Raw genomic sequence first — 17,063 nt, forward strand, 5'->3', positions numbered from 1 at the left:
TTAGAGTCCATGACCATCCTGACGGGGAGCATGGCAGCAGATATAACCATGAGGCAGAGAGAGAGAGAGAGAGAGAGAGAGAGAGAGAGAGAGAGAGAGAGAGAGAGAGAGAGAGGAAGAGAGGGAGGGAGGGAGGGAGGGACAGAGACAGACAGACAGACAGACACACACACACAGAGAGAGAGAGAGAGAGAGAGAGAGAGAGAGAGAGAGAGAGAGAGAGAGAAGGGTAGGGAAGGAGGGAGGGAGGGAGGGAGGACAGAGAAAGACAGACAGACAGACAGACCGACAGACAACACAACACACACACACAGAGAGAGAGAGAGAGAGAGAGAGAGAGAGAGAGAGAGAGAGAGAGAGAGAGAGAGAGAGAGGATCAAAGCTCACCTCCAGAGACACACCTCTTCCAACATGGCCACACCTACTAATCCTTCCCAGACAGGTCTACCAGCCAGGGACCAACTAACCAAACATACGAGCCTATGAGCCTTTGGGGTCCATTCTTATTCGAACCATCACAGGCCTTAGGTGAGAGGTCACATGTACCACATTCAAGAATTTAAGCATATCCTAGATTCTAGATCCAGGCACTTAACAAAAGTCAGGGATTTTTCATCTAAGGCAGTCACCATGTGCACCTCTTCCTGGAAAGACTACCATTGACTCTCAGACCAATGGAAAGCAGCCCATGGTGCAACCTGGGGTTCTTTCATTTGTCTTCTGTTTTTTTGTTTTTGTGTTGTGGTGATGTTGTTGTTCAGGGGAATGTTTATATGTCCCTGCCTCTGCGCAGCACACACACTGACACACTGACACTCTGTTGGTCAGTGTGTTTGCTAGCACCTTTCATGAAACCATTCAAACAGACAAAACTGCGATCTCCTAAGTTACTGATTTTTACGACAAGTCTCAAGCTGCCAGGCACACGGCTGAGATCCAGCTCCTAGATCTCACCCAAAGCTGTGGAAGCAAGACAGGGCTCCACCAGATGCTTTGCATAAGGGGTCTCCTGACTAGCACTTCAACGGGGGAAGGGAGATGTCTTTGTTGTTTCACATGGTACTTTTGTCTCAAGGAAGTCCTAAAGGTCTCCTGTTGTGTTTTGTGTTTGCCACAGCCAGGGCAGGATGACAGTCCCCTGTCACCCTATTTTAGGTGGAAAGGCTGGAAGTTGTTTTAAAGTAGTTCCTGTCCAGAATGTCTTGTCTCAGTGGCTGTGGGAAGCCAAGCACCCCATATCTCTGTTCACAGAGGAATTTTATCAGGAGAAAACATGGAAAGTATTGTGTGGTGGTATTGGTCCCTTTCACCTCTCCTGAGTTAGGGCAGGCTGCTGATGGAAGGGGATGAGCAAGTGGGGACTGCAGGCCCCTGTTGAGGACATGGGGGCCTTTGTCACGCCATGTGTCAGCTACCGTCGGGACTGCAGCATAGGCAGACTCACCTTTGCTCTGATTTGAACAGACAAGAGCTTTTTATGGCTGACTCTTCAAAAAGGTCACTCAGGACACAATCAGCTTAATCCTGACATCTGTGCTACCTCTGACTTCACCCTGAAACACTAAGTGTCTCAGTGGCAAGTCTTAGTGTGGACAAGCGATGCATTTTGGTGTCTGTTGTCTGTGAGTCACAGAAGATAGTCCCTGCTGGTGTGATTCTGAGAGTCAATGGTTGCCTACATGACTTGGTTAAAATGTCTGTTTGTTTGTTTCTACCTTGCTTTTTTTCTACTGTCTTTAAAAACTGCTTTTTGGAGAAGGAGGGAGACAAGTTTTCAGAGCCATGATGTCATCTTTTTTTTTTTTTTTTTTTTTTTAAATATAGCTATTTTAAGGGACACTGAATGCCATGGTGATGTCCCATTATGTCATAACCAAGGGCAAAGGTTAAAACTATCTTCTTTTTACTTTTAAACACAGAGCCTCATACACACTAAGCAAGCACTCTCTCACCGAGCTATATCCCCAGCTCTCTCTTTTTACCTTTTATTTTGACACAAGTTCTGGCTAAGTCGCCTCTGCTAGCCTTGAACTCCAGCTATTGCTCAAGTGGGCCTTGAACTTGGCCTGTTATACTAGATTGAAAATATACAAAACTGTTAAATTTAGTTCTGACCTGAAAGACCTTTTTAAAAAAATCTTTAAGGACAAAAGGCGGACAAAATACATAGGCACCCGAATATGTGTGCAAGAGTTTGGGGGTGCATGGAAGCCTGCCTCAGCAGCCCAAGGAACTGGGATTCAGGGAAGCCTGTGCCATCAAGCTTGGCTAAAACAAGGTTCTTAAAGGAAGCAGAGCTAGATGCAATTATCTCTTAATTATTTTAGACACCCCCCCCTCCTCCAGTTTTGCAGGAGTTTCCAGTTGGTCTGGGAGTAGGAAGAGACACAGACAGCCCCATTCCTTAAGTGTCACGTGTAGCCGCTCCCACTTTCTTATTCAGTACAAATACGAAACTAAAGGTAAGCTTGAGGGCCAGCAAGAGAGCAGTCCCTTCTATGTCCTTTCCATCTGATGACTGTGTTTACATTACGTCTGTAAGCTTTGAGTGACAGGACGGAAGCTTGTAGAGCCAGGTCCACTCTGTTTCTCACTGCAAATGGTGAATGTTTGTAAATGCTTGACATTTAGTGGGCCCACATTCCTCCCCTGTTTTTGATCTTTGTCATCATCAAAGATGAAGTTGGATATTTTTTTAAGGCAGTCTGTACAATGGCTTAGTGCCTCTTTCCAAAACAAAGGCAAGTAAGTGGTCACACCCAGTGAGCCTCAGGGAGTCCTGGAATGTGTGTGTCCCCTGGACTCTGCCACAGTTGACTAGCTACAGCGACAGTTGCTACGGTCAGGTCTGTTCCGGTTAATTAGGAACTTGACAGTGAAGCTAACAAGACTCATCCTAAAGAGGCCAGGAAAGTAAATCAGCTGTTCTCATGTGGTGGAATGAGAGAGAAGAGAGAGAGAGAGAGAGAGAGAGAGAGAGAGAGAGAGAGAGAGAGAGAGAGAGAGAGAACAATTGGCATCATTTGGATAAAAAAAAGACATTGAGATTTTACATGTAAGTTGTGTTATCTTATTTAATGAGAATATATATATATATATATATATATATATATATATATATCTTTTTCTATATGCTTTGGCCCAAATAATCTTGTATTAGTAAGATTTTAAAACTCAATATAGGTTTTTATTGCTTCCTCTCTGTGCATCAATGAAAAGTAGACGTGCTCTCTTAAGTTTTCTGTCAATCTGTGTGTCTTCACTAGGGAGTACTCAGTTGAATTCCATGGAACCAATGTAAAGACATGTTTCGTCTCTCAATAGCAAAAAAAAAAAAAAAAAAAAACCAAACAAACAAACAAACAACAACAAAAAAAAAAACCACACACACACACTAGATTCTTTAAAAGAAAAGAAAAGTACACAAGAAAAGCATGGTTCAAATGAAAAAGAACTATTTCTTTGGATTTGAATAGACGTTTTTCTCTCATAAAGGACTAATCACTAAACACCTCAGTTGCGCTCAGTGTGCTTAGGACTTGGGGACGTCCCAGTTAAGAGCACAGTGGGTACTGCTGTAACACAGGCGGTGAGAGGAGGGCTCACAACACTGAGTCTCGGTGGGACTGAGACGTGCTGATTTTCACATTATCAGCGAGGCTGCAAAATGGTGCAGCCGCTGTGAAAACCAGTGCAGTGGTTTCTCCCAGAAGCAAGCACAGATCTACCCTGCGTAGTGGCGGTTCTTTCCTTGGGTGCTCACCTCCATGAGGGATGAAAACAAATCTCCTTGAATTGGAAAATGGCAAGCCGTGGTGTGCTTTGGGACAACTGACAGGGCATAGGAAATAGAGAGTGCATTTGAACTTGGCATCTGGAGTATTTTCCTCAGAGTGGCGCAGAGTGGAGGAATGTGAGACACAGTGTGGCCCTCCTCAGCTCTGCACGAAAGAAACACTTCAGAAGAAGCAAATGTTGTTTAACAGTTTATTTAAAAACCTGGCTGTGTGATCTGGGCCTAGGCGGGGAGTGGGTTTGGGGGTGGGGTTGGGGGTCCTGCAGAGACTGATGCACCAAACAAAGACCATGCATAGAGAGGACCCAAGCGCCCTACTCAGATGTAGCCAAAAGGCAGCTCTGTCTCCATTAAAGGGAGCAGGGGCTGTCTCTGCCATGGACCCTGTTGCTTGCACTTTGATCACTTCCCCCTGGCAGGGTGGCCTTATCTGGCCACAGAGGAAGAGGATGGTGGCAGTTCTGATGAGACTTGATAGTCTGGGGTCAGTTGGTAGGGGAGAAGGGCTCCCCTTCTCTGAGGGGAAGAGGGGGGGGGAGAGTGAGGGAAAGTGGGACTGGGAGGAGATGAGGAAGGGAGGGGATGTAGAGTGAATAAAATTTTAAACATAAACTTAAATGATTTTTAAAAAATAACCCTGCTGTGCAATAAACACAAATATGCTGTATTCCTCTGGTGAAACAGACCCTTCTCTATCATGTGGTCACATCGGGTCCTTCCTAGGAGTATTTCCTGCTGTGGAGGAGCCTCTGCATTCCTTTTGCTTAGTGGTTTGCTTACATACTCCTTCATCCTTTGCTTTCTCCTTTCTTTTGCCTGTATTTTAGGCATGTGTCTTATTTTTTAATATATTTTATTAATTTATTCATATTACATCTCAGTTGTTAGCCCATCCCTTGTATCCTCCCATTCCTCCCTACCTCCATTTTCCCCCTATCCTCCTCCCCTATGACTGTGACTGAGGGGGATTACCTCCCCCTGTATATGCTCATAGGATATCGAGTCTCTTCTTGGCAGGCTGCTATCCTTCCTCTGAGTGCCACCAGGCCTCCCCATCCAGGGGACGTGGTCAAATATGGGGCACCAGAGTACGTGTGAAAGTCAGACCCCACTCTCCACTCACTGTGGGCAATGTCCTGTCTATTGGCTAGATCTGGGTAGGGGTTCGAAGTTTACTGCACATATTGTCCTTGGCTGGTGCCATAGTTTGCGCAGGACCCCTGGGCCCAGATCTGCCCATCATAATGTTCTTCTTGTAGGTTTCTAGGACCCTCTGGATCCTTCTATTTCTCCATTCTCCCATGCTTCTCTCACCTAGAATCCTAATAGGATGTCCTCCCCTCTGAGGCCTGTGTCTTATAAATAGGAAGAAATTAGACCACCCCCACCTTTGAGTTAGACTGAGGCTCTTCCCAGCAGTATACTTTACCAGTTCACTTCCTGTATCTCTACTGGTTTCTAAGTGGAACCACTGTAAGTGGTTATGCCTGGAATGCTTGCATGTGTGTAGGGAGTTCTGAAGTTCAATGCTACTTGCCCTGCTTAGAGCCATCTAGTGAGCTTAGCGTGCCTCTTTCTCCTGGCTTGTAGGCAATCGTTTGATAGTTTGGCTTTTGCCTTTTGTCTTCGGAAATCTCATGAGATATCATTGCTAGCTTTTTCTATCTTTGTTTATGTCTGCCCACATATTTATAATTATTAGATCAACATTATTTTAAGGAGCATAGACCTTTGAGGAGCATCCCATCAGTTCAAAGTGCCCTCTTTTGTGTTTACATAGTGAAGGTATTTGGTCATGAGCCATCTCTATCTTGTCTTCATTCCTAGAAGCTAGTTATGCTAGTTACACAGACTCTTAAGAATGAGAGAGAGGGGGGAAAACCCTCACTGACCACTTAGCTCAGCCTCTTCTGAGCTTCTAGGGAACCTTGCCACTCAGCTCAGAGGTGATGCTTGACTTGTGTAGGGTCCCTTCTGCCCATAGGATAAAGGTCCATTTCTCAGCTTTGTCCTGAATCTCCCCTCTGTCCGCTTTGTAGCTTCATACCAGGACTCTTGGCGTTTGTACAGTGGGGTTGCGTCTTAGGTTTTCTAGTGCTGCGATAGAACACCCTGACCAATAGCAGCTTGGGGAGAAAAGGGTTTATTTCATCCAGGGATGTCAGGGCAGGGACTCAATGCCCGTAACCTGGGGTCAGAAACTAATGCGGAGGCCGTGGAGAGGTGCTGCTGCCTGCTTGCTCCTCATGGCTTGCTCAGCCTGCTTTCTAGTTCTCGCCAGTACCACCTACTCAAGCGTGGCGCCACCCCCAGTGAGCTGGGCCCGCCCACAGCCATTATTCACTAAGAAAATCCACTACAGACTTGCTACAGACAGATCTTTTGAGCACATTTTCTCAATTGAGAGTCTCTTTTCCCAGATAACAGTAGCTTCTGTCAAGCTGACACAAAACTAACCAGGACAGATCACTTGTATTAGCAGTTGGTTTTCTAGGTACTTTTCAGGGTCAGTGTCCCTTGGTGTTGGTCCTCCTTTCTACCATATCTGTCTATACCTTGACCTAAGCCCTCTCTTGGGTCATGCTGGCCACCCCAGGCCTCCTTCCTCTCATCTTACACGTGTAAGTGGCGCTGAGCTTTGAGTATACGAGGTACTTCCTGTCTCTTGTATAGTTTGTTTCTCCACATAGGATGTAGTGTATCCAGGTTCTCCTCTGGGATCAGTGACCTCTCCAGCCTTGCGCAGTTGGCTAGATTTAGGGAACTAGACACGACTTCCCTCTTACTGATGGACCTTAAGTCCAGTTTAGACAGCTGTTGGTTACCTCCACGATGCTAGTGCCACTATTGCACTTCTGGGGACCTCTTGTTGAGTCACTTGCTCCGGTCATAGGCTTTACAGAGGAGTAGGAATACTGACTGCTTTTCGCTCTTGGCAGCTTGAGTAGCTCCTCAGACACTATGAGGGTTCTCAAAACTCTTACTCAATGCCACAGATTGAGTTGAGAAAGGCCTTTTTCAGTGCTCTTTAGTAGGATCCATTTCTGGGAGCAGCAGGTAAACAGCAGTGGGTCATGGAGAAGGGAATTTCTTCCGAACACGCACTTTCATTAGAAGTTAAATGTCTCTGTCAAACCTTTGTTTATGCCACAAACGCAAAATACAAGCATGCTCAATGTTTAAAATCTTTTAAGTTTTATTTTGTTCTTGTTTAGGTCAAGGAATAATATAATTGTTAAACAAAAACAAAAGCCCCAACTTGGCAGCCAAGATGTATACTTTTTTTAACTTGCTAGCTTCTGAGAGAGACTGACCAAATAATATAAACGGCATTTGATGAAAGGAAGTGTCTCTTTGCCTTTTTTTTAAATCCTGGAGGCAGAGTTGCTGTCACTCCAGCAGTGGACTTGGAGAAGGAAGTGACTAGGCTGCTGTCTCCATGGCTAATACCCAGTCGGGTTTTCTAAATCATCTACCCAGACCTTGGGAGCTTTGAATGGATCGTAGGAAGCTACAAGTGGAAAAGTAGGGGGGTGGGAGGATTGAAAGGGAAATGAAATATGCCAAACAAGAGGTCAGGAAACACATGTTTATCTGGAAGAGATTCTGGTTGGACACTTTGTTTGTGTAAGAATCTTTTCTGTGTGTGAGGAAGGAAGACCAACCTGGCCTTAGAGGCTGAGGTGGGGGTGGAGGGAGCAGTCCCTAAGCCTCGAGTGAAAGAGAAAAACAGGTTTCCAGGGAGAAGCCCGGCTTTCATGCTATTGGATCACTTCAAAGCTGTGATGTGTGTTCTGTGAGAGACACTGGTTACATGGTATTAGAATCAGCCATTTAAAAAAAGAAAAAGATGTGGAGACATTTAGGGGGTTAAAAAGTAGTTGGCAAAGCACCTCAGGGAGTGTGTGACACCATTAATTTAAGACTGTGGCTGTGTCATGTATGTATTTGGCATGTTTGCCAAGGAAGGTATTTGCTGGCTTCGTGTATATTAAGAATTGGGATAACTTTATTTTTTTTTTAATTGTATATCTTTATTTGTTCTGATTGTATGTTTTGTCTGCACATGCGTCTATTTGTCTAGTGTGTGCCTGGTCCCTGTATAGGGCAGAAGAGGGCATCAGATCCCTCATAACAGGACTTACAGGAGGCTATGAGCCATTGTGTCGGTGCTGGGAAGGGAGCCCAGTTCCTTTGCCAGAGTAGCCAATGCTCTTAATGGTTAAGCCATCTCTCCAGCACCAAATTGCTTAGGCAATTTTTGTTTTTTTGTTTTGGAGATAGAGTCTTCCTGTATAGCCCCTGGCTGTCTTGGAACTCACTATGTAGACCAAGCTGCCTTTGAACTCACAGGGATCCACCTGCCTCTCCCTCCCTAGTGCTGGGATTAAAGGCGTGCACCACCAACCCTGGCATTAGGATGACTTTTCAATGGTTTCCAAACCATGTGCATCTCCCATAGGGATCATATATTCTCTTTCTAAACAAGAGCAGCAACAGTGAGCCAAGAGTGATTTGCTCCCTGTAACACTTGCAGCCATGTTCTGGTGCATTGACCTTTCACATGATGTTTAAAAGGTTGGCAGGACAGGAATTTGCGAAGGGTCATTTTCTCTCAGTGAAGTTTTATAATGAAAGGCAAGAAAAAATATCCAGATAATTGGAAAATGCTTACATATTGAGTAAATAAAACTAACATACATAGTTTAACATGAGCCAGAGATGACAGTGCTTATAATATTTTGAGACATGTTTTAGATAAAACACCGCAGAATAATGGTGAGTTGTGATAATTCTAGTCTTGATGGGAGAGAAACATTCCCCCGTCACCCTGAAGCCTGGGGGCAATCCAGCGAAGAATTTTCTCTTTAAAATAAGAATGCTGGGGAAGAGGAAGGTGCAGACTTATGGGTGAAATCAATGCAGGGAAAATGAAATACTTGTAGAATCACCGCAAGACGGTAAGAATTTTCAACATTTTCTTTCAGGAGAGAACTGTAGGATTCTTACAACTGATAATAAAAGACAGAAGGGAATGTATGTAGTTAAGTTATTTTTGCAGAAAGCAATAGGCATCATGATAATGGAAAGTTGGAGCATATAGGAAATGCACATAAATTATATATATATACATACTGTAAATGTATATCTATGTGTGAATGCATATGTATATGTATCATATACATATGCCATATGAATATATGTATATCTGAGTATATACAAGCACATATATATGAATATATAATAGAAAAATATAAAGAAATCAGGACTAGGCTAGCAATCTGTTCCTGGATTTTCCAGCCGCCTGCCCTCTTACTGGGAAGAAACTGGAAATACTGGTAAGTTAATGGGCTTCCAATGGCAGGTGGCAGCTGGAGGGCAGAGGCCTGGCTTCTTTGTGCCTTACTCATGCTCTGCTTGGCCCTTGGGATTCCCCACAAAGCACTGAGCCTGAGTTGCCCCAGACGAAAGGAAGCCTGTCAGTAGTCTACACTTTGTGGGATCCATCTTTTTCCTTATCTGGCTCCTGCAATCTGTCGTTTCTGGGAATTATTTCCCAAGTGACCTCCAGCTGACTCTTGATACTTGCAGGAGATTATTGGTTTCGCTCCCAATACGAAATGCAATGCGGTTATAGTGGGCTTGTTGCAGTATTGACAGAAGAGTGTGCACTTGCTCAGTAGAGGTGCGTTTTAAAGAGTATTCTTGGTCTGAGGTTGTTTGAATTCGTGGATGTGGAAAGCACAGGTGTGCAGGGCTGATGACACATGCCATTGAAGTCCCTGTCTCGAGCTCTGTGCCTAGAAGAATCCATATGATGGTGGATCCTGACAGAACAGAGCAAGGACGAGCAAACCATAAGTGAAGCTCTGGAGACATGGCTCGCATCTTTGGGTGACTCCAAGGATAAGGGAACTGTTACTACTGAGGGCCATGACAGTGCTGAGGGGAGTTCAGCCCGAGAATGTCAAGCTTTAGGCAATGAAATGCTAAGAAGCCACAGAGAAGGCAGAGCTAGTGCTGTACACTTGGAACTCGTCAGTATATAGGCAAATGTGAGGAGTCAGGGGAATGGAGATGATATACACTGCTACAGAGATGAGTGGACATCCAGAAAGTCCAGAAGGATGGTGTTCAGAGAGTCTCGGAACAAACACACCTCAGAAGATTGGGTAGGAGATAAGAACCGTTGAAGGAAGGTAATACTTGTGGAAGAAGCAGAACCCGGGGCTGTGGATGGAGCAGAGTTCCATCTAGAAGTCCTGAGACTCAGAGGGCTTGTCTTTGGAGTTCTAGTAGATGCCTGAGGTGAGGAAGAAAGGGAGTTGATGAGGAGGAAGTGCGAGGCCAGGGTGTCTTTTCAACACTGGTGAGAGGTTTTCCCTGTGGCTTTTAATGGAACTTTGGGGCCATTTCAGAGGGTCACAGTTCAGTTCTGACCTACTTCCTGCTAGCGAGAGGTGCTGGAGTGACAGCCAGTCCACTCCACCTTCATGGTTTGTGGGTATGTGAACCTGTCCGACTCAGGAAAGACGGTTTAGTAACAGGCTACTTCCCAGTTCTACTTTTGTATGGGTAGCTGGCCTGTCCAGCTCTCAGAATGCTGGGTCTTCGTATGGTCCAGTCTTCCTCAGAGGGAGCCAGATCCTCCGGAAGCCTGGGTGCAGCTCGCATAGAGCCAGCGCTCCGGATATAGTGAGTCTAATAATCTGAATTTGGACACTGCTGTCAGTCACACAGTTAGACTCTTAAAGAAAACCCCAGAAGACTCTGTGCTTTTCGACACCTCTTTTGGGGCTTTGCTGCCATTTTAAAAGGTACAAACCTTCGTGCTGTCTTCGTCAGGCAGTAACAGAAGTTCCCAGAACCTGGGCACTACTATCTTAATTCAGCAAATTCTCATTCCTCTCCTCCAAGCAACTGCTATTCTCAGCACCTTCATGTAGCATACCAGAGGACCAGATATGTGTCTCCCAGGATTTATTCTTCACCACCTGCCAAAGACCCCCACCCATGATGGCGTGCACTTGTAAAGACTCAAAAGTGTGTTTCATGCACATCTACTGCACATTTCACTGCTGTCTCAAACAGGGATCACCCATTTTCACACACATCATTTTTTCCCTAAACAGCTCTGTGGTCAGACAGTGGTTTATTCTGTGCGGTCGATAACATGACGGAAAATTCTTCCGCTGTGCTATCCTCCTTCCCTTCCAGGGATATATCTTGGGAGCACATGATGCATTTCAGGTTTCCGTGGTTAGGAACTCGGTTAACTGGTCGACCCTAAGGTTTTCTGGTTTGTTTTGCTCATGATTGTTTTCTCCCATATACGACAAATGATAGCTCTCTCTATAGGAAGGAGAATAAGGCCTGAGTTAGTGTTACCCAGTAGTTCGTCTGCAGCAAACCGAATCTGGCCTCTTCACTGATGTCGTTGGCTGCTTGACCCCACTTAACCTTCCTGTTAGTGTCTGAGTTTCCAGAAAATGTATTCCTTCCTAGGGATACCAAGAGACTGTGTGAATGAAGAGCCATGCAGAGAGAAAGGGAGTCAGGAGCTGTGGGTGTCGCTCTTGTCTCCCTTCCAGAATGTTCCAAAGTGTTTTCAACAAACCCTCAAATCAGGTTGGTGAGACAAAGGACTTATGAGGGTGCAGAAGTTACCTTTTTTTTTTTTTTTTTTTTGAGGTGAATTTAAAACCAATTTAAAGAGCCATCAGAGCCCTGTGCTGCCTCTACGAGGCCTACATAAGCTTTAGTGCAGAGCAACTTTTTGCAAATGAACCCTTACTGTGGGATTGCACTGTGGCTTCTAGTCCTGTGTGCTTTTTGCAGTTCTCAAAACTAGCATGCAGGTTAACAATCAGGTTTGTTACACTGAGATTCTGTCAAGAAAGATTCCTTTTCATTAGCTGAACCCAACCTGTGGGATGGCTGGTCACAATCATCTCCTGGAGGCACATATCAGAGCCACGAGGCTGCTGGCCTCTGGAGTTCAGAGTGCGCATTTCCTTGCTGGGGCTCAGAGCCAGCTTCCTATTTATTTAAGAGGCCCTGGGCACCTTGGGAGCCAAGCACAAGTTGTGATGCAAGTTTTAGTTGCAAAACATGTCAGGGTTGCCCAGCGTGTCTGACTGACTAAAATACGATTTGAAGGATTTCTCAAAGCCCAGGTGGCATGAGCCATGACAGGATTAGGTAGGTCTTTCTTAGTCCTTTAAATTCCAACCTAAGTAAATAGCAAGCAGTACAAGCAATGAGGAAGCTTCCCTCTGTCCTGTTGTGAAGTGGGGCGCACGCATGTCTGCAGTGGGGTACACAGAATGCAGGGATGAGTTCCCGCTCCCCTTTCTCTTCATAGAATCAGTCAAGAGAATGGTGACCGTGAATGCCTTGGGGGTGATGCGGACCCCAGGGTTTTTATGTAGCTAAATGTCTTGCAGATTCCCAGGTGGTGGTGTGTGTGTGTGTGTGTGTGCACGCGCGTGCTCACACACGTATGAATGAGTGTACATGTATACCATTTTGTGTTTGAAACACAAAGACTGCAGGGAAGAGTGAGTGCCAAGCCTAGCTCACAGGGTCCGGCCCTAGAAGAGGCTGGGATGCAATCTCAGGCTGCTGCATTACAGGTGGGGAGCAGTTTGCCTGCCTGAGGGTCTGATGGGGGCTGCTGAATTCTGAAACAGTCAGGATAAAGATACATCTAGTTGGAAAACAAAAAGGTACCCTGGAGAGGGTGGAAGACCGGAGCGGAGCAGCATAGAGGGCAGCTGCGAGCCGACCCTTCCTAGATTTCTTGGTTAGGAAGGAATCTGGAAAGTTCATAGTTCATGCTGCTGCTCTGCAGACAGCCGCCGGGTAAACAAAAAGGATTTAATTCATGAAATATTAAAGGAGCAAGTGAGCTGACCTTTTAGCCAATCTTTGTAGTATGAAAGGAGTAAGTGAGTAGGTTCTTGGTAATTAGACTCCTGCAGAGAACTTAATTTGTGTGCAGGTACGGTAAGTGCTTTATAGTTGAGGACACATCCTGCTTTGGCCATGCTGAACTGCATCTCAGGCTCCGCATTCTATCACCGGCCACCCAGGGACCCTTCGAACTTGTCCGCTTAGAGATTACTAAGGGGTTACTAAGTGACTTCTGGTTGTGTAGTGAGAAAGGGCAGGGCAGTAGGGTGACTTCTGTCCTTATGTAGCCATTGTCCAACATTGCAGGAACCTGGCAGAAATATTGATTGTGGCATTATTCTCATAGGGTGCAGGACTGTGGTGTTTTATCTTCTTGAGACAGAAAGCATGAGAAAGAAAGAAATTCGGTGGTATGACAGAGATTGCAAATTCCTCACCCACAGGGTAAAGCAGCTATAATTTTCAGTATTTCAGAGCCTCTGAATTCACTGGCCTTTCACCCAATTCATTTAGACTCTTCTTGCATTTTCTTCCTTGGGCTTTCTAATGTGGACTCTGCTTCCCTCTTTTATTCGTGTACATTAGCTGTACAGAATAGGGGGATTTTTATGCCATTTCCATACATGAATATAAGAGATGGGATGGAATTGATTCCTTCTGCTACCCACTCATCTCTAGTACTGTCCATTTTGCTTCCATGTATTTTTATTATTTTAGAACTTTTTGAATTTAGGGTCTTGCTTTGTTGCCCAGATGATCCTCAGTGCTCTGGGCTCAAGCAGTCCTCTTGCCTCAGCCTCCTGGGTACCTGGAAACATAGGTGCACCATTGCACCTAGCTGACCCAGATGCAAAAGAATGCAGCATTTGATTCCTAGATAGACGATGTGTTCTTGCTTACTGATATATATATATATATATCACCCGCAAGCAGCTATAGCCCATGGCTGGATCTGAAGTACCAGGCATATATGGGGACTAGGAGACCATGCATAAGATACCTGGGAAAGCCCTGTCTGTGCTGGGGGGTTAGCCTAAGATAGCCTCTGTTAAACAGGCAGTGGTATCCCAGGGGGGTCACATATGTCTAACCTTAAAAAGTAATACTGATATATATATATGCAAAAATCCTTCAAGTTGATTGCTGAATGTACATGTAAACTTTGAAAGATATCTGATATCTGCCCCTCTTCCCAAATATTCCTAAGATAACTTCAGTTTTTTTAATACTGTGTTGCTTTGTGCAGAGTGTCTTGAATGTATTCTTCCTCATCAACCCTCCCTGGGCAGAGCTAGGAAGACAGTGTTTCCTGGTTGGTACATAGGAGTCCCAAGGCTTAGCACCAAGAACATACCACACATCCAGGCCAGGGCAAGATCCCAGTCTATCCTCCTACCAACCACTGTCAACACAGGCACAACTCTCTTCATATTTATGAATTTAAAAGGTAGAACATGATAGTTTTGTTCTTAAGCGCCTATCTCACATAGGAGTCTATGTCTTGACATGTTTATTGGCTATCAGCATAGTTTTAACTTTTTTTTTATAGTCTCTGCTTCATTTTTACTGAACTGTATGCTTATTTTCCTTACTGGTTTATTTTACTCCCTCCCTCCTTCCTTCTCTCCCTCCCTTCCCTACAGTCTAGGGTATTCTAACCAAGTGCTGTATCTCTAGTCCTCTTTTTCACTTTTTATTTTGAGACAGGATCTCACTAAATAGCCCGAATTAGGATTGAACTTAGCCTGTACCTTAGGCTGGTCTTGAACTTATGATCCTCCTGGCTCAGGCTTCCAACTAGCTAGATTCGGGCCTGTGCCACGATGACAGGCTGATTTCTACATGCCTTACGTAGCAAACCTCTGCCCTGTATTGCAAATCCCCTTTCTCTCTGATTGGTTTCTGTTTTACTTTGAGTGTTTTGCCAAGCAAAATTTCCTATTTTTAACTGTGGATCTGTTCATCTTTTAAGGCATTAAGGTTTGGCTGCTCTTCTTCCATCCTAGAACTTTCCATGTTTTCTACAATTCCTCAATAAGATACATTTTGAGATTGACCCGATTGGTTGTTGTCAACCTGACACAAACCTATATATAGTGAGGAAGATGGAATCTTAATTGAAAAAAAAAAATGCCTCCCTTGCCCCAATTTATGGAGCATTTTCTTGATTAATGATTGATGTGCAAGTGCTCAGCCTGGTGTAGGTGGGGCCATCCCTGGACAGATGGTCCTAGATAGTATAAGAAAGCAGGCTGAGCAAGCCAGGAGGAGCAAGCCAGTAAGTAGCATCCCTCCACGGCCTCTGCATCAGCTCCTGCCTCCAGGTTCCTGCCCTGTTTGAGTGCCTGTCCCCATCTCCCCTCAGTGATGGAGTGTGCCCTGAGAGTTATTAGCTGAAGTAAACTATTTTCTCCCCAAATTGCTTTTGGTCATGATGTTTTATCACAATAAATAGCCTAACTAAGACAGGTTTTCTTACACGCTGAGAGCAAAAAGTCACAGCCAGATAACAATTTCCAGTGTTTTGCTGCACAGAGGGTGATTGTAGTTAATGCTATTGTATCATATTAATCGAGTGACCGTAGGAAAGGAAGGAATGACAGCTGTCTGAAATGAGGGGTAATCTAGTCCTACAATGTCAAGCAATTCACAATGAATAAACAAATACACTGAGGCACAGTCTGTACTCCATAAAGTTGCTCACAGTCATTATCTGTCAATTTTCTATGTCTTCCAGATTTAAAAATAGTTATTCATTTATTCTCACATAGTTCCTTAAATTTTCTTGATACTGGTGACTTATTTTAGAAGCATCCTGAGGAAGTACACTTTGCTTGACTCACCACAAGTCCCTGCACATGTGGGAGCGAGTCTAGTATCGTGGTATGGAAAACAATTCCCCATCTTCAGATGCTGCCTGATTTTTTAAGGGCTTCTGACCAGGAGCCACTATTTTTATACATCAGATTAGAAAATTCTGAACCCACCCCGGGTTACTTTTGTCTAATCAAGATTAACAACGAAGGGTCTGTGCCCCCTCATCCAGTGTGTGAGGGAGAAGCTGTCTCACCAGCAAGCACCTATAGCCCATGGCTGGATCTGAAGTACCAGACATATCTGGGGACTATGAGACCATGCATAAGATACCTGGGAAAGCCCTGTCTGTGCTAGGGGGTTAGCCTAAGATACCCTCTGTTAAACAGGCAGTGGTATCCCAGGGGGGTCACATATGTCTAATCTTAAAAAGTAAGAGCTGTGACAAGCCTGTTAGCGCACCCTGTAATCCCAGCTACGTGGGAAGCTGAGGCAGGATGTGATCCTGGCTCTAAGAAGCACCCAGAAGGAGGACTGATTCGGTCACTTAGTGGCAGAGTGCTTACCAAGCGCCCATGCGGTCCTGGACTCAACCCCTAGTGTCAACAAAATAGACCAATGAGCACATAGCCTCAGGTCATGAGGAAAGCATGTTTTCTAAGACATTTTCAATTCTCAAGAAAGGAGAAGTAATTTAGAGGGCACTTAAGCCCTCCAACTCGCTCATATATTTAGTACAATTTACTACAGTGTCCTTTTTTTTTATGTATGGTATTGCCTGCATGTGTGTGTGCGCACCTGTGTACATAGGTACCACACATGCATGTGTGTGCATGTGGAGGCTGGAGGTCCACACTGAGTGTCTTCCTCTATCATTCATCACTTTATTTTTTGAGACAGTGTCTCTCACTGAATGTGGAGCTCACAGGTTGGCTAAACTGGTTAGCCAAGGAACCCCCAGAGTCTCCTGTCTCTGTTCCTGTTCCCCCCGGATCTGAGATTACAGACCTGTGTCACTATGCCAAGCTTTTTAAATGAGTGTGGGGGATTTGAACTCAGGTCCCGGTGCTTGTGTGGCAAGTACTTCACAAGTCATATCCTCAGTCAATGTTTTCCTTTCTTTTTAACACACAGCCACTCTCCAGAGAGACCGCATCTTCAAGCATTTTACCAGGAAGCGCCAAAGGGCTATGCGAAGGCGAGTCCATCAGGTCAACGGACATAAGTTTATGGCCACGTACCTGAGGCAGCCCACCTATTGCTCTCACTGCCGGGAGTTCATCTGGTGAGACACCCCACTTACCCCCTCCCCTCCCCACCCTCTGTCTCTTGCTGTTAGAGGCTTCTTTGGCGTATGTGTGGTTTCAGTAGAAAATGTGGCTATGAAGGAATATTCTTCAGATCTGATTTTTGCCTCCTCTGTCAATATGTTGACCCTTGTTTGGCATGTTCAATCCCACTGCTAAGACAATAACAACAAAACTAAATAATGTACAGATCCAGATGTCAGATATTATTTCTTATACTGCTAACTTCA

At 44.9% G+C, this 17,063-nt stretch overlaps 1 protein-coding gene across 1 annotated transcript in view; it reads left to right on the forward strand.

Annotated features, from left to right (window-relative positions):
- The window catches only part of Prkch (protein kinase C eta), a 214,789-nt gene that overhangs the window by 95,467 nt on the left and 102,259 nt on the right, over positions 1-17,063 (forward strand). Inside the window, exon 3 of the mRNA XM_051147557.1 lies at positions 16,661-16,811. Coding sequence (XP_051003514.1) covers positions 16,661-16,811 — 151 coding nt within the window. The remainder of the gene's footprint in view (positions 1-16,660; positions 16,812-17,063) is intronic.

Source organism: Acomys russatus, chromosome 1 (assembly GCF_903995435.1).
Source record: "Acomys russatus chromosome 1, mAcoRus1.1, whole genome shotgun sequence".
In the NCBI taxonomy this organism is placed as follows: domain Eukaryota; kingdom Metazoa; phylum Chordata; class Mammalia; order Rodentia; family Muridae; genus Acomys; species Acomys russatus.